This window comes from Excalfactoria chinensis, chromosome 2 (assembly GCF_039878825.1).
Source record: "Excalfactoria chinensis isolate bCotChi1 chromosome 2, bCotChi1.hap2, whole genome shotgun sequence".
NCBI lineage: Eukaryota > Metazoa > Chordata > Aves > Galliformes > Phasianidae > Excalfactoria > Excalfactoria chinensis.
The window spans coordinates 132,087,471-132,115,423 of NC_092826.1; the positions used below are offsets into that span (position 1 = coordinate 132,087,471).

The 27,953-nt window shown below is 38.1% G+C and overlaps 1 protein-coding gene across 3 annotated transcripts in view; it reads left to right on the plus strand.

Moving 5' to 3' along the window:
- LARP4B (La ribonucleoprotein 4B) overlaps positions 1-27,953 on the plus strand; it is a 52,886-nt gene that overhangs the window by 18,581 nt on the left and 6,352 nt on the right. For 2 of the 3 annotated variants that reach the window (XM_072329650.1, XM_072329651.1), the window contains exons 3-14: positions 12,203-12,350; positions 12,568-12,729; positions 13,542-13,623; positions 14,545-14,681; positions 15,313-15,416; positions 17,077-17,187; positions 17,677-17,730; positions 18,068-18,277; positions 21,373-21,479; positions 21,985-22,239; positions 23,163-23,208; positions 26,266-26,430. In XM_072329650.1, the coding sequence (XP_072185751.1) occupies positions 12,203-12,350; positions 12,568-12,729; positions 13,542-13,623; positions 14,545-14,681; positions 15,313-15,416; positions 17,077-17,187; positions 17,677-17,730; positions 18,068-18,277; positions 21,373-21,479; positions 21,985-22,239; positions 23,163-23,208; positions 26,266-26,430 (1,581 nt within the window). The remainder of the gene's footprint in view (positions 1-12,202; positions 12,351-12,567; positions 12,730-13,541; positions 13,624-14,544; positions 14,682-15,312; positions 15,417-17,076; positions 17,188-17,676; positions 17,731-18,067; positions 18,278-21,372; positions 21,480-21,984; positions 22,240-23,162; positions 23,209-26,265; positions 26,431-27,953) is intronic. The other variant, XM_072329652.1, reaches the window with a different exon arrangement.

Consider the following 27,953-nt stretch of genomic DNA (forward strand, 5'->3'; position numbering starts at 1 on the left):
CTTTAAGAGTTTGGCTTCAGTGTATACTGTGCAAATGCTTAGTCTGTGCTATGCATTAGAGGATGCTTTCTGCTTAACCTTACTTTGTAGCAAACACTAAGGAACTGTTGGTATTTTGGTATCTCTTCTACTCTGTTGTACCTTTCTCAGGTGTGTATTTCCTCTTTTCTACAGTACAGCAATTAACTGAGCCTACCTTTGTGCCATAAAAGTTGGGTGTTTTTATTATTATTATTTTATTTCTTGAAATTAACATTCTGAGCAGCACTTAGGAGTTCTTGAGCAGTTGTTTCGCCACATGCTTCAGTTAGTTTATAAGCCTGAGTAAGAAGCTGTTGCAGATGTGCTTCAGAAGCTTACAGCAACTTTGTGCACTTCTAACAGATGCATTAATATTAAAGATGGTTTAATCTTAACCTTGATGCCAGTTCTTACAATTTGGGGTACTAAATTATTTATAAAGCTAAGTGGGAACTTGGGTCTGAATGTCAATTTCACTTATTTATTTGGAGAAAGGGGAGAAAAAAAACACTACATTGGAAAGTATGTTTTGCCAGTGCTTCAGAACTTCATTATTTACAAGTTTCTGGGAGCAGTGTCATATTTGAGTAAAACTTCAAGGTGTACAAGGAAGTCAGCAAACTAAAATCCTAAAGACATTCATTCTTTGTCCAAGGAAGTCTCAAGTAAGAAGGAGAAAAGCATCTGAAATAAATTCAGTTATGTTTAACAAGTGCGTGCTTCAGGTTAATTGTTCTTTCTTGTTTGTACTTTGAGATCAGAGTGATAGGTATTTCTATAAAAGACGGGATTTATCAAAGAATGTCCCATGTTTGAAGGGACACAACTGTATACCTGAGAGCAGTGTCCAGTGCTTGAACTCTGGCAGCTTGGGGCCATGACTGCTTTCCTAACTCCCAGCTGCCCCTCCCCTGACAGCTCCATGCCATCCCCTCGGTCAGTGTTGCTTTCCCTATAGAGGAGAGCTCAGCACTGTCCCTCTGCTCACCGTGAGGTCGGTGGATTTATGTCTTCAGTGATCACTGCTTCAGCATGTGTTTGGTGTGAAGTTATGCTGCTGTGGAATTTGGAGATATCTTCAGGAGTCTTTAAATATACTTAAATGTGCTGAATTACTTTCCCTAGCTATTTTGGCTATGCTATTCTACTAGGATCGCATGATGCTTGGTCCGGGTGGTTTTTCTGGCACTTTGAGAGATAAGTCACAGAATTTGTACTGAGAGTTCTGAGGCACTTGGTCTGTTTTCTTTGGCAGGATTAAAACTCGGTGTGTTTTTTACTGTTAGTAATGCTGAACTGATAGTGAGTGATTACTGTTCAACCTGAAGTTTTGATGTTGTGACTAATGATGTAACCCTTCAGAAATAACTTTCCAGGGTTGCTTACATTAGTGATGTAGAGGTTATTTGTTTGCTAATAGATGTCAGAGTCTTTCAAATGCAGTCTTCTGTCTTCAAATGCCTATAAGGCAGTGTATGCTGTTTAACGCCTAATGTGGTTTGACTCTAAGCCTAATGTGGTTTGTTCTAACAATAGTTTGTTTGATTTCAGTAGTCTTCAATGGCAGAATTTTGGTAGCTTTGCACAGAAATTGACTGAAAGAAGTTGGCAACTTGAAGATCCTCCTAAACTGCTTTTTAATATAAGTTTACACTTACAAATGGAATACTGATGGGAGGGTTCAACCTCTGCTGCTGTACCACCGCTATCTGCCTCAGATGTTGTGGGTCAACATAATAAACATGGAGACATTAATTTAGAAGCAATCCATTTGCTTCCTAAGATGTTTATTTTGAAGTATATATGAAAGGATATCTGAAATCTAGGAGCTTCTAGGTTACATTCAAAAATTATTCTGCAATCCATTCAAAAAAAAATAGATGATAGAATTGAAACTGAGGAAATGTTATTCTCCAGTTTGATGTAGGGCCGTGTGTGAAAGCTGAGCAAAAATTCAGTATAGTGTATAATTCTCAGGTCATTTAACAATACGTAGAATTACAGTATGTGCCAATTACGAGTTAACTACTAGCAGTTTGTATAACGTGTAGGTAATGTATTTAATAATTCAAGAGGTCACGATTTGCTTTAAATAAGAGATGAGAGGATTGTCAACATCTTGAAGCATCAGCACTGCCCAGCGTTAGGATTTTGTCATGTTGTACATTTAGAAAATAAGTACTGGAAAAACTCTGCACATTTAGGTGATTTCTAAGGCTGTTTTAAATTGTTTTAACACGTAAAACACATGTATTTAAACTCTTAACAGTCCTCTTAACCTTGATATTCTGGAGGGAAAGTTAAACATTCTGTTCAGCTATTTTCCTGAAACCTGCAGCAGTGACGTTGTGATGTCGGTCGTGATCCTGCTCTGCTATTTTGCTGTGACTGGTGGTAGGCACGACATCAGGTAATAGCCTTGGAGAGCAAGGTAATCGTTTAAGGGCTGATCACAATTGCATGTCTTAGCATCATTTATCATCTTCTTAGTAAAATGTTAGAAGGTTGTAGTGGCTGTTTAAACCTCTGCTGTTATAACTTTACAGTTAAAGTGTATTTTGAAACTAAATTCCCTAAATCTTATATAGATTTAACACCTTATTTCATGACAAGTTTTGCAGAAATATGTAGACATGAATGTAGACTGAAGATACACTACTACTAACAAGCACAACTACTACACAACTACTGCAACTACTACAGTACTACTAATAAGCACTTTGATTTGTGGCTTTCTGCGTAGGTGCATGTTGGATATAGGACTAAAACTTGTAAGTTGTTGAAGTTGTGATGGTGCTGCTTCGGAGCAGTTCTGTTTCCACCCTTCTTCCCAGCTGAATCCAGCTCTGAAGTGGTAGAGCAGCAGTTCTTTTAGTTTCAGAAGTGCTTTTCAAATCAGGTGGAGGTGTTTAGCCTAGCCAGAAGGCTTTTAAGACTTACTGAGCTTTCGAAGCTGAGCAAACAACCTCAGGTGATGCAGTACGAGAGTACTGTGGGCAAATTCTGCTTAGATTTCTCATGCTTTTTTTTTCCTATTGTGATCCCACAGTAAACATTATTGAGAAATGAGACTTGATGAATATGCACTATAGGTGCTTAAAAATAGAAGTAATATCTAGAACTCTTAGATGAAACCAAAGGAACAAGTACAGAACGTGCCTTTGCACATAAGGAGAAGAGTATGGAAAAACTAGAAGGACCCTCTGTTTGTCTGAACTGCTGCTCGCATTTTCTCACCATTGGTTGATAGCAGAACTGCTTGCTAAGGCACAGGAGCAGTGTCCTTTGCCCAGAACTAAGAGCTGAGTTCTTCTCCAAAAACTTTGTACTGTATCACAGGGGGAATATTGTGTTAATTCTCCACGTGACAAAGAGTCATCTGAATAGTTATAGAGCAAGTAGTAATGTGACTTAATGCTGACATTTAAAGCAGTTGAATTGTTTGCTCGTGTCGTTTCTTAAAAAAAAAAAATCCTCTTAGAAACAATCCCTCCCCCTTTCCCTGTACTTTGTTCCAGGGAATGCTTAAGAGAAGTGGCTTGGCATATCTCCGAGTCTGAGCCAGGCTGGATACAAGCGTGCTGAATAACTTTGTCCCAGGGGTGAATTAAAAAAAGTGCAGCAGATGGCAGCAATGATGCATCAGACTTCCTATCCTTGAGAACAAGCTATCTGTAGGCACTTCTGAGTCTTCACACGTTAGATAACCTGGGGGCAGAGTAGTCTTCCTCTTTTGTTACTCTGTGGTTCCAAAGCAGACTTGCTGAGGAGGGAATGCATTTATTTCCTAGCCAATTCTGTAATCTTTGTAATGGCCAGAGGATTAGTGGTGAATAGGAGTTCTTTCTTGGAAGTTAACCAGTATGGTTCTCAGTCTGCTGTATATGGCATTTAAATATACAGTAAGTGCTTTAGAATCTGAAGTGTCGTTTTCTTTGATTAATTTGTTCTGCGAGCAGAACCTCTGGAGAGAAAAAGCTACAAGGGCAGCTGTGTTAGAGCTGTATGTGTTTTTTTGTGTTACACATACAAGTAAGATAAGAAACTGAGAGGGCTGCTCTAAAAGTAGTGCTGCCTGTTTTGCTATGTTGGCCCACAATGTCAGAGGCACGTTGGTGCAATGGCAGTAGAGGTTGAACCTTCCTACCAATATCCCCGTTATGTGTTGTTGCTCTGTGACAAATAACAGCAGAGGGGCAGCCTGACAGAATGGCGTCTGTTATGGAAGTGCGTATTGAAGCAATGGTTGGGAATTGAATTCCTCCACATTGGAAGAATTGCACCCACTGACATTCAATGATGTTTGCTGGATGCTTATAAGGAACACAGAGTGGGTGTGAGCACAGTGAGGTGATGGGTGGTGTGTTTCAGCAGTGCTGGTGCAGGTTTTCATGAGCATGGCATGCAGGCTCTTGTGGGTTGCTGGTGAAAATGCATAGCTGAGGATGGTGACTGTTGAAAAAATGGGGCTTTGTAGCTGAGAATTTGCTCTGTTAAATAGTGTTATTGTGCTCTCTATATCTGTTGCAGTTTCCATGGAAATAAATAGGAGGCATTACTTTCAGAGCATCCTACATACTTGCAATAATATTTGACTTTTTTTCCTGAAAGGTTCAAAGAAGGGAACAGAACGCTTATAGATTCTTAACCCTGCCTGGGGAGGGCGTTGTGTGTTGAGCATTACCTGTCGGGTTTATGGGATGACAGACCTCTGGTTTAGTTTGATTCATGTTACTGAAGCGCCAGCTCTGCTGTTCTCAACCACCATTCTTACAGATTATAGTGCAAACTGCATGAAGTGAAACGGTCAGATTCCAAGAGTGCTCCTGCACTTGTGCTGTGCTACCTTGTGCCACCTGCAAGATTTTAGGGTTGTGAATAATTTGAGACAGCAGGAGATTTTCTTGCTTTCTGGTTAGCTTTTGTTTTGCTTACTGTGGTTCAGCACAGGGTCACTCTTTTTTTCCCCCCTCAATTTTCAATATGAAACTCCTTCTGCTTCTTTTTGTCTTATGTTAAATGTGAATTTTCTTTTACCAAGAGGACATGAATGACTAAGGAAGAGCTAATGCTTTATTACTATTAAGCATCAGCTACATTCACTGCTGTGTTTATAGTTGTAAGTTTTTTCTATCCAATTAAAGAAAGTGAAAGATTGTAGGGAAGAGGGGACTGTGGGCATCTCTGGTATAGAATAAAATAAAATTCCTGGAATCTTCAAAAGACAGCATGTGTCTGTGATGAGGACCACAAGGTAAGATAAGGCTCTATAGTGCCTTAAACCATATTATGTGGACTAATTCTCTTGCCACAAAAGCAACTGTGAAATAAGTTACATCAAAAAAGGGAAAACAAAAAGATAGTGGAAAATTAGAGCATGGTTGTAGGTGTGTTAAGCAGCATTTACCCTGTAAGTGTAGTTTACGGCGTAAATTAAAATAGATCTAGTTCTGGTTATCTAAAAGGCAGCTGCTTTAATTAGTGTAGTACTGCTATGTGTACTGCTATGAATACAGAGAAGACAAGCTACCATGCTAACTTATATCTCTAATTCAAGTAGATCTTGATTAAGCTTGCTGTAAGGTATGTAACCAGTTGGAAAATATCTCTTGGTTCAGTGTACTGCTGGAGGAACGTTTGAAATGGGGCACTCCCAGGCCTGTCTTGTCCTGCTTTCAGCATGTTTGGGGCAGTGCTGTGGTGGTAGTGCTCTGCCACTCAGGAGGAGGAGACCCAGATGGGAGACAACAGCATCGTAGGATGTCTAAACGATGTAATGTTATCTAAAAGCAAATGTAAGAACCACTCTGTTCAGAGCAGAGTTTAGGCAGTTTTAGATTATTGTTTTTTTATGGCTGTTTATTTTTGATGGAGAATATATATATATATATACTTAATTTATGAAGGGTCTTAGAGTAGCAGAAGTCCTCAAATACTTAAAAATGTATAAAGGCGTTCTTTTCTGACTTCTAGAAGGAACTCGGTTTGCGTGCAATGAACAGTGCTCACACTGCTGACTGACTTCAATTCTTTGGAGGTATTTTATGTTAAATAATACACAATTTTGGGGACAAGCTCAGTGTAATTAATCCTGCCACAGTTTCATGAGATGTATGGGTGACTGTGAGGCCGCTGCCATGTCTGTAACTCACAGACTATGCTTTTTTTTTTTTCCATGCAGATAACAATTAAAAAAAAAAAAGCCTTGGAACAAAATTAGCTTCTGATAACGTACAGTGACTGTTCAATGGAATACATGAGGTCTTATCTATCTTTAGCCTGTTTTTCCTAAAGAAGTAATCTCGGTGTAGATTCAGCTGTAAGAGAGGGAGAGAGAAGGAGGAAATGGTACGGAACTTTGATGTAATAGCTGCTACTAGTTTAGCCTTTAAATCAGGTTTAAATGTGTGAAGCCAAACTGCATTGTTCCTTGTACATAAAGCGGTAGTCATGTTAGGCTGGAAGGCAAGCAGCTTTTTGGCACGCAGACACTGTGGAAGATGCCATTTAAATATTTTAGTAATTTAGATGAAGGAAACTTCAGGAAATTAAACAATGGAAGTTCGTAAGACTTAGTAATACTTGTAAACAGGCTGTAATCTCATTAGGAAAATTATTTGGCTTGAATGTTACAGTGCATATGATGAAATACGAAAACATTGCTCAGCAACTGGGATTTGGACTTTGAGTGGCACTGACATATGAACCCCTGCATGGTTTTCAAGTATGCTATTTTTGGCAGCTGGGTGTTGGCTTGTCTCCTCAGTAGCAGTAGAAAGTTAGCTTAGTGTATAGAGGAGGGTGATTCGCAATGAGAAGGCTCCTTTGACACTAATTAAACATGGGCTGCTGCTTCAGTAAGGAGCTGAGTAACAGCACGAGTGAGGAGAAAACTGGCTTGTTACAAAAACCCGAGGAAGAGGAAGCACCAGACTCAAGGATAAGTAAAACTTTATCTTCAATTTTAGGAGCTATAGAAAGGAAGAATCTGCATTCAGTGGGAAGGACGGTTAATGGGGAAGCTGCTGTAGCCGGCATTGAATGTGTTTGTACGAATGATTGCACAGTGTCCAGTTCTAAATCTGGGCCCTGGGATAGAAAAGCAAAGTATAAGTCATATGAAAGTATGGAGAACAGTTCCTGTGAGAGCGCTAAGAGAGCGTATGACAGACCTTCTGGCTTCTTTAATTCCATTAGTCGCCTAACGAAGGTCTCGGGTACATATGGAAACATAGAGAAAAGTGAACAAAAGGAAGATGAGGTGATTAAAAAAGATGCATCTGAAAAATCTAAGAGTGGTCAGCACGTGAGCAATACAGGACATTGTAGTAACAGTAATAATGAAAATGTAGCTGCAGAAGAGCATTGCTCATTTGACTGTATTTCCACTTCGCATATGCCAGTCATCATAGACAGTGGCTTACAGGATAAAATTTCCTTAAATAGAAATTTCCAGGATGATTATGCATGTGACCATTTGGTACAGGACAAAATGATAGTTAATATTGAAGATAATAGGAGTGACAGCATGCAAAAAGTTTCAGGTTCGATTAGGCAGATGTCTCCAGCCTTGTCTTATCTTGATGCAGACAGTAAACAGCATACAAAAGAGAGGGAGTTCTACAGTATTTGTGTTGTAGATGCTGAAGATCTGAAAGGGGATGAAGAGGGGCCAGCTACCATGCACGAAAAGATTGCAGCAGACGTAGATAATTCAGCTGTTACTGATGAAGGAATGTGCAGCATGGCATGGCCTCTAGACACTGGGAAGGAATTTCCAGTGCAACAATCAGCACAAGTGGAAGCTAAGCTTAATTCACAGGAAGAACTGTCTGCGTGTAAAAATGAGGATAGATCAAATGTGGAGAATAAGGAAACAGAGGAATATTGTAGCATGGTCATCCAGTCGCCTTGCAATAGCTCACTGACTGACAAATGTCAGATGCATAGGTTAAACATGGACAGCGTAGTAACAAATGGCTTAGGAGCAACAGAGTGCAATGAAGTTGTCCTTGAGAATCAACAGGAGGAAGAATATGACGTCTGCAATGGTGTCAGTTGGGATAAATCATTTTGTAGATCTTGTGGTTCTGTAAAAACCATGGATTCTGCTGGAGAGGACCAATACAGCCCTAATTCAGAAAACATGAAACGTGTTTGTGGTTGTATTTCTAATGTATCATTAAAAACTGAAATGTGCAATTCAGGAAAAACTGAGGGAGATAATGATTCTGATTTCGTACTGAATCGTTTAAGCTTGAATCCCTCAGGTGTTGTAAAGGAAGTAAACAATAAACAAGTGGTAGAGAATATGAGGGGTAACTTTAAATTATTAGAGTTGCGTGAAACAGACAGTGATTCTTTTTTGATGAGTCAACATGCAGAAAAATGTGCTGAAGAATGCTTCATCCTAAAGCCAGGAAGTGAAGAAAACCCTTATGTGGAAGAGAGAACATTTCACAGCGTGTGTTACAATAGCCAAAATCTTGCTCCTGGCTCTAGTGAACATCACAGTGTTCTGGAAGAATTCTTGAAAGATAAAGAGAAATGCACAGGTACAGTTCTGCATAACCTTGAAACTCTGAATATGACTGAAATGCATGAAAGCTTGGAAGAAAGTTCTGATTTTCAAACTCAGATTAAGGATTGTTCTGAAAACAAGGTGCCAGCTGAAGTGGTGTCCCTGCAGAGGGTAGAGGAAGATGTCTGTGTGAGAAGCACTGAGCTAAAAGAAAACATGCTTGAAGAAGCTGGTAGCTTCAGCAGAACTCAGTCATGGGTAAGTGGTGGTACTTTGTCATCGCATGAACTACATAACACAAGAACAGATGAAACAGTCCTACCGAAAAACAGCGCAGAATTTCAGACTTCACAACAATCACCAGGGAATAAAGGTAAAGTATACAGCTTTTCAAATTCAGATAAGGAAAGCAGCGTCTCTTCTGTGTCTGTGGAACATGAGGATGTGGACAAAATGGGCTTGAACTGTAGACAAGATAAACAGCAGGATGTATGTTCCTTCTATGCAATGGAAAATGAATGGAATGCAGGGACCGACCTAGCCACAATAGCTGGGGATATAATAGAATCTGTGAAACAGACAAACTCTGAAGTTCACCCAAATGAAACAATTAACAAGGCAGAAAATGCAAAACAGAATTCTGATGCTAACATGGCTGGTCATGACAGCAACAGCTTAAATTTCAATAAAGGCTCGACTGATGATAGAAGTACTTACTGTGAGTGTGAGTACACTTTACCTGCAATGCTGGACAACTGTGTGTGCAGGAGTGGGAAATTGGTAAATGACTCTAAAACTCTTGAAGATACTGATAATCTTTTTCATAATGACTGTAATTTTTTACCTTCGTTATGTCAAAATTCATATTTTCATGTTCATGATAAACCGGTGGCAGAGGATTGGACATCTAACCACGTCAGTCCAGAACCAGAATTTGGGAATACTCAAGTTTCTTTTGATCCATTTACTGAAATACAACCAGAAACTCCTGAAAAAACTGTATGTGGCATAAATGAATGTAATCTTCAGAATGAAGTAGAACACTGTGTCAGTATCCACTCCAAGGAGAAAAATCTCACTGTTTCTAGTTTGTCATCTGATGCTGTAGAAGCTTTTACCACTGGGAATTTAGAGCTAGAAGCCGAGACTACTGAACTAAAAGATGCCAGTTACATATTAAACACTCCTGTGAAAGGCTCGACCACAAGTTGTGACCACATGCAGTCAGATCACAAGGTTTTCTCAAACAAAGAGCTTGGAGTTTTTGTTGACCCAGAGCAGGTAGACAAATATGCTGCTACTCCTTCATATGAAATACACAGTACTTGTGCTGTTGCCAGAGGATTTCAGGGAGTGAAAAGTGAGGAGTGCGTATTAAATCCAATGGAAGACGTATCAAGTAACCAAGGATATTCCTATAAACTGGACGGACAAAATCCCCAAGTTGAAATGTGGTCACATCTTGTAAGTGTCCCAAGTGGCAGTGCTGATCTGACAAATGGGCTGTTTGCTGACACTATCGCTACTGGTAACGGTGAATTCCTGATGGGCTTTTTATGGAATAATGCAATTCTTAACGGAACTGTAAAGAATGACAGCCAATATATAGATGGTGAAAGCTTCCAGAACGAAGCCAAGGATCTAACAGGGGCTTCGTATGCAGTGGGAAGATGCCCTTATCAACTGCTAGCTCTAGAGAATGTTGGTATTTGGGACTGGCAAGATAAAGATGGATTTGTAAGTATTCTGCACAAGTAATTTGATGTTAAATCTTAAGGCTGGAGCTTAAGTTGAAATAACTAAGTCAAACTATGTTTTCATTAAATAGTTATCTTTTCATATATTTGGTTTTATTTTATCCTGAAGTTGACCACTCATTTCTTCTCTTTGTAAAGCTGAATGTTAAGCAGAATGTAAGAGTCCAAAATATGACCAAATATTGATGTTTCTTTTCATTTTTAATTGTTTATCTTGTCTGAAACCTTGAATGCCTTGGGTGAGGTATCTTGATTGCAAGTTCTCAATTCCAGATGAACTTGAGGTGAACACTTCACTGTGTGGAAGGCAGTTAATTGTGCTCTTCACCTTCATATTGAAGAAATGTGTGTGGATTTCCTGAAGTCTTAAAGTTCTTGCTTGATAGCAGTTAGGAAACCTTTTGCTCTCTTCCAGAGGTCTATTTCCAAAGTGCTGTAGAAACAAATGACTGCAGGAGAAGCATGGGGGATGAGCCAGACTGCATCTTGGCTACTTGGGTTAAGAAACAAACAAACCCAACCTGTGGCAGCTGCTGCTCTTCATCCTCTGCCTTTGGGCAGAGCTGCTGTGTTTTATTGTTCCCCGTACCAACCATGTTACAGCAGCTGCTCTGACCTTGCCCAGCAATTGAAGTGCCAGAAGCAAATCGCATTAGCACCTAAGTTTATCTGCTGGGGAAGCTGTTTGCATTTAATAAAATGGAAACTAGTAGCACTTGCTGTCATTTTTGAATCCTTACTGTGAAAGAATCAATGTGCAGCATGTTTTCCACGTTTTACCAGCGCTTTCTCTGTCACTCAGTACATGTGTTGAAGCTGAGATCGCTCTCCCTGGATCTCTTTTTTTTCCTTTTTTTCCCCTTTTTTTTCTTTTTTTAAACCTTTTGGGTATGTTTTCCACACACTGTGATAATAACTTACCTGGATGTGAACGTTTGGAATAATCAAAGCTTTGTGGTGATTTGAAGTGCTTGTCTTGAATGAGGTAATACTTGAAGCATCCCTTAATTCACTAAACAAATGAACGTAAGTATAAATAGTGTCTGATTTCATGAGCAATGCACTTTCTCAACACAGTAATCATATTAGCATGTGCCAGAGATGTGGGCATGGAGTAACTTCATACATTTTGCTTGAGCGGTAGCAAAACAAGACAAAACTGTCTTGTACTATTGATGAAAATACTGTAGTTGCTGGCACTGCAGAGAGCAGTCTCTGAAGTGGAAATATAACCATATATATAATGATTATATATCAACATACATTACCATTAAGTGTAACTATTTCTAGTCCTGGTCGAAGGAGGTAGATGGAAATGGTTTAACTGAAACTGTTCACTCCTTCCTTTTTCCTATATGGGGAAAAAAATTACACTCAATGTTTATTAACACTGCGCTGATTTCTGTCATTAACAATACTTGTAACATACATTTCATTGTATCCATTTTTACCTAATATTTAAAAGTCTTGCACACAACTGAGTCTAAAGGGAGACCAAGCATGGTTTTATATTTTCTTCTTTAAATGTTCTGTTGCAGAACCAGAATGAAACCTTTGTCAGTGTTAATGTATGTTAGAGACCTGCCTAAAGTCTAGTACAAGTACTAGGCTAGTACTAGTTGTCTTAGTTTGTCAGAAGCAAAAAATGAGTTCTTGTTTGCCGCTTGGCTAATCTTTTCTGGTGTTTTGTAATCTGAGCAATGAATTGTTCTGTACAATTAAGTTACTTTTGTACTTGAAATCACTACTGGACTTGAGTCAGTATACCCAGATGTGAAAAAAACTGGCGTTATTATATTGAGATGTGCATCTGATAATGTTCTTTCTAACTATGTACGTAGAAGCACACAGGTGTGTGCTGTGTATCTGTGAAGTGTGTAACCAAAAGAAAATTCTTTTGTAGGAGTCAGCCAAGGTTTCCGAGTTAAATCCTAATGCAAAGGTGTGGGGAAATCATATGTTACATTTGGAAGCAAGTGGTGCCACTGATGGTAGCGTGAGCAAAACTTGGGAAGAAATACCTGACCAGCCTCCAGATTCATGTAAAGAAGGTAAAAATCATATTGTCTTTAGCTGTTACTCAAGCAAGAGTTAAAATTCAGTGCAGAACCTTCTCAATTTCATAGTTTAAAAAACCGAATGCTACCATGCAGGCAACTCTTAGCACTTCAGATTTGATCTCAACTACTCACATGATGCTACTGTGATCAGAAGGAAGACTTTCTGAATGTATGAAAGTGTGCATCACCTCTCTGATCTCCATTGCAGGACTGGATGCAAAAGGAGATGGTGACAAAAAGCATCAGAATGCGGTGCTGACAGAGCTGCAGGAGTCATCGCCAGCTGTTTTGGTGTCAGACCAGACAGATATGAACTCTTTGGCTCTCGATCATTCTGAGTATGAGTCTATGCATGAAACCACCCAGACAGGTAACAAAAAGCATCTCTTTTTTGCTTTGGGCTTAGACTTGTTTGCAACCAGACTTTTCCACAAAATTGGCCTCCTGAGCTACTGTACAGGAACTATTGTAACCTGTGGATGCGACTCTTTCGTGTCTTCTGAAATGTTATTTAGAATGCAGGTCCGTAGCGTGTTTACACTGAAATATGTACATACATAAAGCTTCATATTTTGACATAAAGCTTCATATTTTGGTCTGGCACAGAGGTAAAATTCACTTAATACTTTCGCAAATATTAATGTGATGAAGTAAAGTTCTTGTTCTTAAAACTCTAACATAAGCAACAACTTAGTCTAATTTCTTTGACTTCCATGGTTCACTAACGTTGTTAGCAGTTGTAGTCTATACCAGATGGTATATTCTAAGAAACTTCTGGAAACTAGGGTAAAGATTAAACTGCTTATATTTCATGAGACTGAATGTCTGCTAGATGCGTATAGGATTACTATTTGAGCTGTAATGAGAGGTGAGGAAGAGCAGAATGTGCTGGGTGTTTCTGTTGATCACATCCGTTAATATTTCACAACTACATTATTTGAAACTTGACTTCTCTGAATTAGTGTATTAGGAATTTAGAGCAAGGCTGAGATTGAGGCGGGATTTGCCTTTGCATTGCTTGCTTGCTTTTTTCTTGGGTTTAGTCAGCTAGATATTGGTTAATTTCATAAGACTGAAAGACAGATGTGAGTTAAATGGGTTCAGTATTTACTGGCATGTTTGAAGCTGCTCTTCTAAAGCCGTTTCAAATTTGAAGACTTGGAACTTTTTATTCAACTTTAGGTGGAAATGAACAGTTGCTGCCAGAAGGTCAGGAAGATCTACGAGAATTACTGAAAAAAACACTGGAATTTTGCTTATCTAGGTATGTATGGATGTAGCAAACTAGTGGACAACTAACAAGGTCCCATACCTAATTTGGTACGGTTGCTGTGGAATACATTAATGTACAATTAACATTGTGGGGAAAAAAATGAGAATTTAGAGAAAGTAGCACAAATATTGCAGAACATCATATTGATACACCTCTTAGAGCTCGCATGTGAATCTTTATGGCCTAAAACATCAGCTAGTAAATGTACTACTTTGAAGTAAGAGTTGTTAAAATTCATGTAATCTCTAAGTGCTTGTACAACTGTTCCTGGGTTTCTATTGCAAATTAAAACTGAGTAGCTTAATCCATCTGATGAGCTTTGGTGTAGGCTAACCTTTTAAAATTCGCACTGATACAGACTACCATTTTTGTGCATGTAGGTTCCTTTAAAATGAGGGTCAGTTTAAAAAAAGAGTTACAGGGTCTGAGTAATATGCGTTCTAGTGTAGACTGCAAGCTTATCAAAGCAGTTCAATTGTAATTAACTGTTCTCAGGGCTTGTATTGTAGTTAAAAATAATAATAATGAATCTTGAACACCTGTTTTAGTAACACAGAACAATTCCTAATCCGTGTACTCCTGCATCATCATTTACAGTCATTTGAAGCACTAAATGCTTTAGTGTTACATGCTTGTGGGGGTAAAGTGCTGCCTGAATGGGGAGATGCTGATACTGAAGAATGAACCGGGGGGGAGGATGGGGCAGAATGCCATTTTCATTATTTCTGTGAGGCAAAACAAAGAAATGTGGTAAGTGAATGTGCTGGGGAACAGGTGAAAACACTGAAAATACAGCTTACTGCAGGAGTTTGCCTTCTACTGCGCAATACTGAGCTTTTGTCTCAAGTTTATTAAAGATCAGAAAAAAGTTATGTCTATGACATGTCCCTATTTTTTTTTTCCTCCCAACAGAGAAAATCTTGCCAGTGACATGTACCTTATATCACAGATGGACAGTGATCAGTATGTGCCAATAATGACAGTAGCAAACCTCGATCATGTCAAGAAACTCAGTACTGATATGGATTTGATTGTTGAAGTGCTGAGATGTAAGTAAAAATTGCTCAGTACTGGAAAGTATTTTGGTTATTGCTGTAGGACTCTATTAATAAAGATTTTCAGTATCTTTTTGTTGTTTGTCATATTGTGGTCAAATGTTATCCTTTACCTATAAAGCTTTAAACAGAGTAAGCATCTTCAAATTTAGACCATCGCACTTACAATGAGATTGGCAGGGGGGTTGGAACTACATGATCCTTGAGGTCCCTTCCAACCCGGGTCATTCTGTGATTCTGTGATTTACTTCACATATGAAATATTAAGTAACGATCTATGGGAATAAGAATAACATGAATTTAATTTCTCGGAAGAGGCAACTGAGTATTACCACTAAGGTAGGAATCAAGACAGAACAAGACTTGATGTGCAGCTTAAAAGGAATAGTTAATGAATTTGGTTTTCTTAATCTGAAAGAGCAGGAAGGGTTTGGAGAAATTAAGGAATGTCTGTTCAGTTTCATATTTGAAATGATCAGCTGACTTCTATTATTTCTTAATGGTAAATGTTCAACAATATTAATTGCTAACAACTTTGTACTGTAAAACTGTGTCCACAGCTTCATCCTGTATGCCATGTTGTTATGATTGCTGACAACTGAAGTCTGTTTCTTTTCTCTCTTAGCGTTGCCTTTAGTCCAAGTGGATGAGAAGGGAGAGAAAGTTAGGCCAAATCAGAATCGCTGTATTGTGATTTTACGTGAAGTTCCTGAATCTACCCCCATCGAAGTGAGTAACTGTTCAATAAGGAATAATTGTCCTCATTTAAGATTTGCAAGTTAGAATTTTTTTTTCTCCATCTTTCAGTAGGAGTATTGTGTTTCTTAACTACTAGCTGCGTTTCCAAGTCTTAGTAGAGACTGTTTGGATAGCAAGTATTTGACAGAAGCATGTCACTCATAGGAATACTGCAGTAGAAAATGTAGCTCTACAGAGGGCTGAATAACTGACATTGCTGTGTTCAGTAGAGATTAGCATTATTTTCTCAGACTCTGGCTTCTCTGTACTCACTGAGCTCTTGGCTACTTGGATAAATAGCAAACAAAGCTGAGGGGAGATAAGTCTTAGAATGGAAAACATCATTGCTGCATCTTTTTTGGAATAAAGTACTTAAAAGCTTTGCAGATATTTCCATAATGCTGAAGGTAAAGGTGTAAACAGATTGCTAATGATCCCTGCTAGCTTATGGAACTAATGTTAGGGAAGTGAGGTAGATTCTTTGAAGGTGTAAGTAGAACTGCTACATTGAAAATGCTCAGTAAGGTAAATGGCCTTGATATATAGAAGCATAAAACAAGATGCTAAAAGGAATCAGAGGGAAGAAGTTAGACACATTATATACATTGTTTAAAAATACCTGTTGCTTTTAAATTTCTAAATGAAATCTAGCCTTTCCAAGACTACCTAGCTTTTAATATCTTGAATTGCTTTTCTTGCTGTCACCAGTTTACCATGGTGGATATATTAGCATTAGGTAGTCTCTCTTAAATACTTGAAAATAACACTAGCAAAGTTATGAGACATCTTTGTTTTCAGAATAGGTGATTTTAGGGAAGTATTTTATATACCGTGTTTAGATTTTCCAGTCTGACAATTTTAGATTTAATCTTTCAAACTTAATAGGATACGTTTTCTGGCTTAGCATGGGCAGGCTTTATTTAAGCAGCATGTTACAACTGCAAGTTGTCCCAAGCTGCATTGCTTATTGATGCTGCTTGTCTCCATTCAGTGACAAAAATAAATAGTATGTGAAATAGTTTTATTAAGTCTAAGATCAGTTTTTTATGTAGAAATTAGCACTTATATTATCTGAAAACATAAAGTACTGCTCTCAGATATACTCATCTGTAGCCACTTGAGTTAAGGTGCGTGTCCAAATTTCTGCCAAAAGTGCAGCAGTCTCCTATCCTGTGCAGTATGGGCAGGTTTCCATGATTCTGTGGATTTGGAGACAAGGGAAATCCCATTCACCTGTTGGATACTGGTGCCTCGCAAAAAGAGGGGCCAAGTAGTGATAGTAGCTGGTAGTGATATGGTAGCGATATGGCATGGTAGAGATAGGAAAGATAGAACAGCTTTGCAGAAGAATCTGCACTTGATGCCAAATTTAAGTCTTTCTCATTCACCTCAATTACTTATCCCCCCTGATCTCAAGGGAGCGAGAAACTTCTTGTGACATGGCCCAGACAGTGCTTGTTTTTTTCTCCTAACTGATGGGGAGCTTAGAGAGTTAACATTTGAACTTCAGAACAATTGCTCTCCTCAGTTCCTGTTTTATGAGATGACAGGTACTTACAGGGAATTCTAGGTTATCATACTTTAAACTGCTGTTTTTTTCTACTTTTTCTCACACACTTTTCCCTCTTTTTGTCTAAACCTCTTTCCTTAGGAGGTTGAAGCACTTTTCAAAGGAGATAATTTGCCTAAGTTTATCAACTGTGAGTTTGCCTATAATGACAACTGGTTCATCACATTTGAATCAGAAGCCGATGCACAGCAGGTAATGCTTTTTTTTAATGCATTTTAGAATATAACAGAAAATGGGAAAAATGAAGGGAGGATTAACTGGGTCATAAGCTGCATTACAAATGTGTAAGAACTCTTAAAAGAAAAAAAAATCCTTTAAACATTAATGCTTCCCGTTAGCTAATACTCAGTTATCAGCATTATTAAATATAACTCTTTAAGTTTTATCTTGTTTGCATATCCTGGCTTCCTGGCCAAAGCTATAATTTTGTGTGCTAAGAGCATTGATATTTTAGATGACGCATTGAAATGCTTTATTTGTAAGACTGAAAATCTTGTTTAAAACTACTGAAGCACTTCTGCAGGGATAACTTAAATCTCGCCAAATGCAGATTAAATATGAGGGTTTTCTGTAGTCTAACATTAACAGACACTTCAAGAATTATTGTTTGCCTTAGCCTGTCAAAACTTACTTGCCTTTGTTTAAATTATATCTGACAAATTTTGCAATGACTTTTTAAAGGCTTACAGATACCTTAGAGAAGAAGTGAAAACTTTCCAAGGAAAACCCATTAAGGTAAATAAAGCTTTATTTCATTTTTGTGCTTATGTTCTATTTTTTTGGGGTTCCACTTAATGTTTTCTAATACGTATTAAGGTGGTCCAATCTCAGCAAACGTTTGACCTGAAGATTGGTTTTGAAATGCAGTGCATGCTATTATACTTCTCCTTTTCCTCCTTTCTGGCAGCAGTATGTTCAACCCAGCATCAGCAGGGAAGCATTCAGCTGTTCCTGCCTTCCTTGAAGGAGAAAGCAATGACTGACAAGTGTCAAGTGTGAGATCTGCTCCACTTGAACCACCCTGATTAAATCTGAAAGGCTGCTGTAATAAATAATCTAATCTCCTTTGCAGGCAAGGATAAAAGCAAAGGCAATAGCTATAAACACATTTTTGCCAAAGAATGGATATAGACCTCTGGATATGAACATCTACACACAGCAGCGTTACACAACATCCTTTTACTTACCTCCAGTATACAGTCCCCAGCAGCAGTTTCCATTGTACAGTTTAATTGCTCCACAGACATGGTCAACCACGCACAGCTACCTTGACCCTTCATTGGTAAGTCTCTTGCTTACAAAACAGTTGTGTTCTACTCAGAGTTGGTATTTTTGTTGTAAAGTGTTGAAGTGTGGTCTGGGAAGTAGAAGTATCCTGAAAATGAGATTAAGATGCAGATCCTCCTTGAAAAGCAGTTATTCAGACTTCTTCCTATGACATACAGGATTAATTAAGAACAACATCTGGTGTCAAACTGGACTATGTGTTCTCTTCTTGACTTTTTAGTTTTTGAGGCAGAAGTTCTTTTGAGAGATTCACAAAGCTTTCTTTTGTTAATGGCTGAGTAAAAATTGATTTCTGTAATGGTTTAAAAAACTTATTTAGCTGAAACTAGAATATGTATGTGAATGTCAGAATTCTGCTATGTACTGAGTAAATTTAATATAATGTAGGTGGGGATAATGTAGCATCTTGATCTAAGTTGCCCCATTTGACACGTTCTTAAGTCAAAATACTTTGTGGATGTTTTGTTTTTTGTAATAAAACATTGAACAATTTTTGTTACTTCAAAAAAATTTGCTCTGAAATTGATTAATTTTTTTAATTACAATTTCTTAAAAGCTTGATTTTTAGAGCTAGAGTGGTGGCTGTAAGTCCTTTTATATATTCTGTTGGGGCATCCACTGCATCCTGCAGTGCCGCTTCTGCACTGTAACAGTTTTCGCTGTTTCTCATCTTCCTTTGTTATCCTGTGAAAACTAATATGAATATGATTTTCAGTTAATGACTTGGGGACTGAGGTTGTCCTGCATTGGAACCCGTTTGTCCCTTCCATAAGTGCCTCTTTGCTTGCAGCTAAAAGAAACTAGGGTAGCAATGCTCAAAATTAGAAGCTTTTTTTGAGGTTTTTGGCAGAGGATTAAAGTGTCCTTGAACAAACTCGAGCAAACTTCCTGTGTACTGAACAGCAAACTAATTAAAACGTTGGTGAGCTGAACACTTCACATATAAGAAAGGCAGTCACAGCCCTTGCAGGGGAAGGCTTTGTAAGGGACATGAAGAATGTGGAGGAGGCAAAGCAGTGTAGTGAACTCTGTTTTTTCAAGAGACAGCCACCTTATTAAGCAGCAACTAAAATGAATGCAGTTCTTCCCCTAGAAATGCTAAGATTGGCTACTGTACAGTTTGGCTGTGAGATACTGGAATAATCAGATGGCACTGGTGTAGAAGATGTAGATTAACTGACCACAGGTTCAAGCACAACACTGTGTATCTGTCTTATGTCATCCTGAAACTTTTTGTACCCCTATAAGCTTACTAGTCTTTGCTTTTGGGGGAAGACTAAAGGTTTGCTAGAACTGAAGATCTCTTACCTTTCATAGTAAAACTAGAGAGCTAACTGATAGAGCATTGTCTTGAGTGCTGTTTCAGCATATTGTCATTAGTTAGATGCATTTATTTTTTGCATTTGGCTGCATTTTGTTTACATGGATGTAGTGTGATCTCTCTTGAACCTTTGTGGTGATTTTACACCAATAGAAAGAACTATATTTGGGAATGAATTACTTGTGAGGAGAATAGGGACCAAGAAGAAGCATGACACTTGCAATAATTTACATGAGACAGGATAACAGTTGGCATATAGACTTGTGTACACATGTACCATAAGTTTCCATTCACTTCTGCTTCATCATAAATGCCATGACAGTACTCCCCAACTCTGGTTTGAGGTTCAATGCTCTTGTTCATGGAAATAGTGTTAATTCTCAACTGGAGTATGGCAACATGGCTTCCAAATTGGAAAATTATGTACTACTTCACAAACTACTTCATAAAGTACCTAATGGCATTTGAAGAAAAATCTGCATTGTACTACATGTAAAAATAGGTGTACGATTGAGGAATTGTGTTTTTTTCTGTGTAAATTAACGTCTTTAGTATTATTGGAAAATGAACATTTTTCTCTCCAAAAAGATCATTTGTCCTTCTAAAGGAAGGATGTCTACTGCTTATGTCACTTGAGTTAAATGAGTAATTTTCCTTTTCTACATCCTTTTTCACCATTCTCTTTCAGTAGCTGTTTGCTTACTTCAAGTGAATTTTACGGTGTTTAAATATCAAAGGAGAAACCACTTCAAACTAATGTTTTCATATAACTTTGTTCTTTCATTAAACTCCAAAGTGTCTATTTTTGGAATGTAAGGTTGTATTTGCTGTAATGCGTACTAGGTTAGCCAAACAGTAGTTTGGGATGGAAGCTTTTGTGTTTGATTTTTGCTTTATTGATTAATGGCTTGTTCCAGCTGTTGCAAGAAAGGTTGAATTAGCTTCAGGATCCATTTGTAGGAAACTGAGTGCTGTTTTAGGTGTCGTCTCTGTCATCGTTTAATTATGTTTGGAAGGCACTATATTGAAGTTTATTCCAGAGCGTGATATAACCATTAATTGAAAATGTTGTCTTACTGTTCTGCATTTTATTTATGTGGAGAGAAGACAATGGCAAGCAATTGCTGTTACTAGTAGTAATATTTGAGTATGTTTCATTTAGACATGAAACAAAAGAAGAGTGTGCTAGTGAGATTGGAGAAATTACTATGAACATGTTTCAGATTGAGGTATCTCATCAGTATTGGACCTTGGCACGTACCCACCACCCAACAAATCTTTAGAGATGTTTTTTTCTTCAGGGAATAAGACAGTAAATCATGTGGAGTAAAGCGGTGCAAAGCAAAGATGATCGGGTGCACATAACATCTACTTGCTCTCTTGGATTTATATAGGTGTCATGTGGAAGATGGCAACTGATGGAGAAGGTTCATATTAAGGATATTTTACATATAAATAAGAAATAGATGTGCTTATTAGAGAACAGATGTGCTTCACAGTGTAGTGTGAGATAGGAGCATTACTTACAGCTGAGAGTTTTGGCTCAGTGTTTTCCAGTGCTTCAAGCAAATCAGACTTGGAATGTGTGTAGTGGCAGTGTTCTCAAATGAAACATTTAGTTACGAGACGCTGGGCAAATGCTCTATTACTGTTGGAAGCATTCTATTAAATACCTGTCTGCATAAAAGGGTATGAAATAAAAGTTTAAGAGAAAATACTCAGTTTACTTTGATTTTGAGCTTGCATTAATTAATTAATTTATTTATAAGGTAACGCCATTTCCAAATACTGGATTTATCAATGGGTTCACATCTCCGACCTTCAAGCCTGCTGCTTCTCCATTGACTACACTCAGACAGTACCCTCCCAGGAACAGGCAAGTACAGCTATCCTTTATTGCTACACATACTACTCAATTACCTGGCATGTGAGGTTTTAATCTGCTCATTTTAGAAACACCAGCTAACTTGAAAATACTTGTAAAAGTGAACTTGATGCAAGGTTAAGTGATGCCAAAAGCCAAATGGTTTTGCTATTGTTAGTGAGGATGCTGTTTCTAGATTAAGAAAGCAGGGAACCTGTCTGCTCCACAATTTAACATACTCAGATAAAATAGTTCTGAACAATGGCAAGTGACCAGCAGGATTATTGATTTGGCATTTTCAGTTTCAAGTAGTTTTTAGTTACACCATAGTTGAAAATACAATGGAAAAGTTAACGTAACAGTTCACAAGGCCTGTTGAAATGAATATTTGTCATTCTTATAAATGAAATATACAAAAGAGGGCTGAAGATTTTGCTTCTTCTGAATTCTGTGTGTGGACTTAGGCCTCAGAAGCTCTATCATAGTACGTATGTTGAAATGACTTTTGAATTTGTAGGAATCCTAGCAAGTCCCATATACGACATACAATACCCAGTGCAGAAAGGGGACCTGGGCTTCTAGACAGTCCTACAATATTCAACTTTTCTGCTGATCGTTTAATCAATGGCGTCAGGAGTCCACAGACGCGGCAGCCGGGACAAAACAGGACACGGATGCAGAATGCTACTACGAGTTACACCAAGAGGGAAGTAGGAACTGGGCGGATGGAACAGACCAGCGTTGACTCGTCTCCTGGTTTAGGTCGAGGGAGGTGAGTGTGCCCTGTAGTTGTCCTCTGAAGAACACTATCATTGCTGTTTATTTTAGTAAAGAAGAGAAGTATTAGAACTGTTCTCCTTATCGTTTTAATCTCTGACTGGCTGTCCTTACTGCTAAAATCTTGGGAAGTCAAAAAGTTAGAAAGTCCTAAATGTAAAGCAAATGCAAAGAGGAATTGTGTATTTTCTTACCGCTACTGGCACGTATTGATAAATTAACACCTGTACATCTAATCCTCTATCCCTTTACTGTCATTTTAACTAAGTTTTTAGCATGTTGTTTGACTTCGAAGCTGTTTGGCCATTTCTTTGTTCACTGTGGCTTGTTGTTAATACTTTCAGTTAAAAGACTAGAATTTTGCACATATTAATTGTTCACAACATCAAAGATGTAGATGTGTATGAAGAGAGGAAAAAGGATTACGTGCAGCTAGCAAAATGTATTGTTAGGCAGTCTGGAGTGGGGGGTGGAGCAGGAGCAGAAAGCAGGGGAGTTGAAAATTGGTAGCAACAATTTTAATTTGGGGATTAATTTGAGGATTTAGCAGGTCTGTCTTCAGTGTTACTTATGGTTGTCTGTGTTTTTTGTCTAATTTTGAGTCACTGCATTGGAAGAGTCTTTTGCAGATGATCCTGTGCTAGACTTGTGTCAATGTAGAATTAAGTGGGGGTTCTGTGCAGTTGACACTGAGATATACATTTAACTCAGCAGTTACTTGAAACCAGTGTATTCTTCCACTGATGTCATAGAAATCTGTATATTTATATTACTGAGCTGCTAGAAATCTTTACCTGAAACAAAGTTGTGGTTTTTTGCCTCTAGAACAAAGGTGAACGAAATAATAATTAGAACTAATTTCTCCTGTGTTCTACTCACGTAATGGCAAGGTTCTGATAACTGTTTTCTTTCCCTTAGGAAAAACTCATACGGCTACCGAAAGAAAAGGGAGGACAAATTCACAGTGAGTTTCGTGATTGTACTCAACTGTAATTAAAGTAACAAGGCGATGTTATGGTCATTATATGGAATAGCAGATAAGATAAGCTATTGCCCACAGACTGTGTGACTGAAGATAGCAGCTCATGAATTCACGTGAATTTTCTGCAGTTGGATATCAGAAATGATTTTCCTCACTTCTGGAATTCAGGGACAAAATTAAAATTGCCCTTTTGTCATAGCAGATAACTTCTGCTTTACTGTTATTTTGTCAGCGTGACTGTGCGCATTCACAGAGGGCCAAGTGCCTGAAGTTTGAAACTCTTGAAATTTGACTATCATTCATGTAGATCATGAGAAATATTTTATAGATCAGGTCATATAATGCATAGTTAGGATATTAGATGTGAAGTGGTCAGTTCTGTTTGTAGAAGAGGAATAAAATATGGACAAAAAGCTGTTTTTTTTTCAGGACCCACATTGTCATCTTTGCTATTTGTAGAGTGTGAAAGGTTGATTTTTTCCTTACATAATTGGCACAGAGATATTCAGAACCAACTAATGCTTGAAATGCTACAAGTTTTGTGAACTTAAATTCAAGGTGAATATCTAAATAGTTTTGATGCCTGGAAAGGCTGGTCTGGGCAGTGAGAAGAAGAAAAATACATTTTTGTAGAACTTAAGTTTTTCTTGGCAATTCATTTTTTTTCCACACATGATCTTACCGGCTTGAAGTCTTACTGGATTATTTTATTATTAACAGATGCAAAGTAACAACACTTCATGAGCTTTGACTGTTTCTCAAAGGTCTGGAACAGTTGCATTTATGTATTAGTGCCTCCTGCTGTTGTGTGGCTTAATGGGACGTGGATGAAAGGAACGCTGGGGCTTTAGAAAGTATGAAAGGGGCGAGTGGCTCTTTTTGGTTCTTGGCAAACTTGTTAAAGCTAGTGAGATCAGATTACACATGGGGTTGTCAGTACTTGTTTATTCTGTGCTTTCAGAGCTACTTGATGCTTTTTCTCTCAACTTACCCCCCTTTTTCCCTCTGAAAGAACAAGGAAGCAGTGCAGGTTAGGAATGACATATAAATGAGTGGAAAGAGAAGGGATTACCTAGGACAGTTAGAGAACAGAGAGGCTCTTTGTACTCAACTGACTCTAAATATAAAGTTAAAACACCTTTTAAAACTGAACACGTGATTTCTTTGGAGACCCCACTGTTCCCTTTTCTCAGCAGCAGACTTTAACTGCAGCCTGTTTAGTCATGTTCACTCTAGTCTTTTGGCCAATGAATATTTAGTCTGTACTGTCCAATAATGGAACTTCAATAGGGATGAGAGCATCTGAACACTCACAGCTGTGGACGCTGGTAGGGAGCATATTATGACATAAAAGACTGAGGTTTGACCTGTTTCAGCTGTAGAAGCAGTTGAATCTAGGATACTGTTTTGCATGTAGTGGTTAGTATGAAGGACACCACTACAGTAAGCTCTATTTGAAAGGAATTGTCTACTTCTTGTTTTTAAAAATAGCGCTTACAGGTGGATTGTATGATTGCTTGAGAAAGTGCATGAACTTTATTGATCAGCTTGTGACTGAGGCCATAGACATAATTACTCAATTTGTATTAAGTCGGCTTCAGAATTTTATGGAGATGGCAGCTTAATTTACATTTAAGTTTTTTCCTAACCCTTCTAATTCAAGTCATTCATATATTCTGACTATTTCTCTCTTACAATGTCTTTTCAGGACTGTCTATTTAGGAGTATCTAGAAGTATCTATTGCAGGACTTCTGTCCTGTTTACAAAGTGCTGTGATTTGAAATGCCATTCTGGAAAGGAAAAGCTTGTCCCTCTTAGGATTTGAGCTAGGAAAGCATAGTTTCTCCCCACAACCTTTTGACAGATTATCTGACTTCTTATTTGGGAAGTTTTTAGCCTTCATTGCTGTAATGCTTAAAATCTGTCCTGTGAGGGGGATGCTCGGTCAGTAGCAGCTTTGAGAGTTGCTGTTGTTTTTGCCTCTGTCTGTATTCTTTCCCTACTCCTCAATGACTCATTTTTTTTTTTTTTAACATAAAATACAGTTTGAGATGGGACCTTGAGGATTGTTTTGTGTCTTTATTGCCCTTAATGAAAAGGAAGAGCATAGAAAGAAAGTAATGCGGCACATTTCCCATTCTATGTTCAGAAGCATTGTTCTCACATCGAGACCATATTAGCGATGTACCAGTAACTGTTTTCCATCTCAAGACAGGAATCTTCTTAAAGATCACTTTGCATTTACTGTTCTGAAACAGAGATCTTAGCACAATCAGGACACAGTTACTTTTTTTGATTAGATGACATAGGCAGAATTAATGGGTAACTTCAGCTAAAGCACACAACAAAAGGAATTTTAGTTTTTCAACGTTAGATAAGTTTTACAAGTTCTTTCAAGTAGTCTTCATAAGTGGACTTTGCCTATGATACTCATTTAACTCTTCCATAAATAACCCAATAATGTATTTGCCTGGGATATTTTTTTTTCCTCTTAGATCTAGTTAGAAAAATTCTGTGCTTCAAAAATAGTTTAATGCTTATATTTGCATTTTTCATATTGATGAAATTGGATGAAAATTGTCTTTATCTGCTCTACAGACAAAGCATGCTATCTTGCTGTTTCTTAGTGTATCTAAACATGATTAAGACGCTCTTTAACTCTTGTCATTCTTCTAGAAAGGTACCAACTGCACATAAATGGACTTGATATTTTCATTTTATCATGGTATCTAACATCTGTTTTCCTGTGTCAGTGTAGCGTCTGTCTTGAAGGAAGCGTCAGGAAGGAGGGTTAACTGTAGTGCAAAAGCTTGAGCATTTAAAATTTTTAAGGCTCCTAGACCATCCCACTTAAAATATAATTAAGTGTTTTAAGAGCACCAATGGAAAATGAATTCCTGGATACTGTGTAGTTTTCCTGGGAAGGGGGGTGCGATGGGCCTCTTCAGGGCCTTGCATCAAATGCAAAATGTCATTGAGTCCTATGACCTTCCTGTCTAATCCACTGTGGTAACCTCAGTATGTTGTTTCTGTTCCAGAGAGGCCAAACACAGTCTCCACCACCCCCAAAACCTCCATCTCCTAGCTTCGAATTGGGTTTATCTAGCTTTCCTCCATTACCTGGGGCTGCTGGCAATTTAAAGACCGAAGACCTGTTTGAAAACAGACTGTCCAATGTGGTAATAGGAACGACTAAAGAAAGAGTGAGTATCCAGTGTTCATTAGAATTAACAGAATTTTGTACCTCTTGTTTCTTCAAATTTGATGTCCTGCATATAGAAGAAATTTGCAGTTTCACAAGTCATGAGAAGTGCAAAAAAAAGCTCCTGCCTCCAAAAAAAGAAAAGGAACAGTTATTAAAAGGTTAAAATGCAGCTGCTTTCCACTCTTACCTGAGAATATTGGGGTATTTCTGAGATGTGGAGTTTGTGTACTGACATAAGTAGATGGTAATAGCAGAGATCAGAAAATGTGCTCTTAACTGTTGCTAATGGCCTTTTTGATAGACCTGCATGAAAAACTAAATGATAAATTTTCCTCCTGTTCAGAAGTCAGGCTTCTGGATTGTGTATGAAATATTTTCAAGTGACAAACTTCTAACCACTGAAATATCAAGAAGCTGCCTACATAATCTTAGTACACTAGACATCGTAGCTGGAACAAGAAGTGGTATCAAAACAAGCTGTATCCAAGAGTTGTCACGTTGCTCAGTAAGATAAAAATATACCAGAATGATTTGGCAACCAGACGTTGCTCTGTAGAGGTAGTAGAAATGCAGTTGAAAATGAACGTGCCATAGTTGTTCTTAGATTCCCTTCTTAGAACTGCCTCTACCATGCCCACCTGTGTGTGTCAGTATGTTCTCCATCAAGAGTGATACAACCCCATGTGCTACAGAACAGTGCAGGCTAAGGAAGCTTATACTGTCTGTTTTGTTAGCTCTAGTGTTAACTTAGACTGCAGAAAGACATTTTTTTCTTGGTGTGCCCAAGGTTGTTTGGGAGAACATTTGTTGGTAGAGGAAAGGGGAAGTAGCAGAGCAGCCACCATCCAAAGGAGATCATACAATTATTGTGTCTCTTTATGTGAAAAGAGATAGTAACATTCCAAGGTTGTGTTTAGGGGTAACATGCAAAATAGTGCCATGATAAGAGCACTGTTTAACTTTGTGTCAGTCAGTAATCCAGACTGTGATCTGTTCTTATGACTTGTATATTTGTAAATATTTTAACAGCATTGTTTATGAAGCAACTTTTCAGCTGTTATATTTCAGGTTTTAAACATAATGCCAGCACCTGCCATCTCTACTACAGTCTAAAGCACATGGTTCCTGTGAATCTAGTACTTGCTTTGCACTGTTCTTAATGTGATGTATTTGCACCTATCACTTTTAAAGGGTCTTAATATCAGTCAGACACTGTTCATAGTACCACAATGCACTAGCTTATATCATGGTTTCTTTTTTTGCTTTGCATGAGTTAATGTCTGTACCACTGTGTGGAAGAGAGGGATTGCACTCTTTCCTTGTTGGCATGAATAAGATAGTAGTAAGTGGTTCCAAGGAGTTGCACTCTATATGTGAGGCTAATGCTGGAATCTTGCTGATTTACACAGGGAACTTTTCTTAATCTCAGCGATTTTTGTGTTGTATGATGTAGTGTGAACGGATGTTGAAGTAGATTTATGCAGCTCTACTCTTGTTATAGATCAGCAAGACCTGCGTACA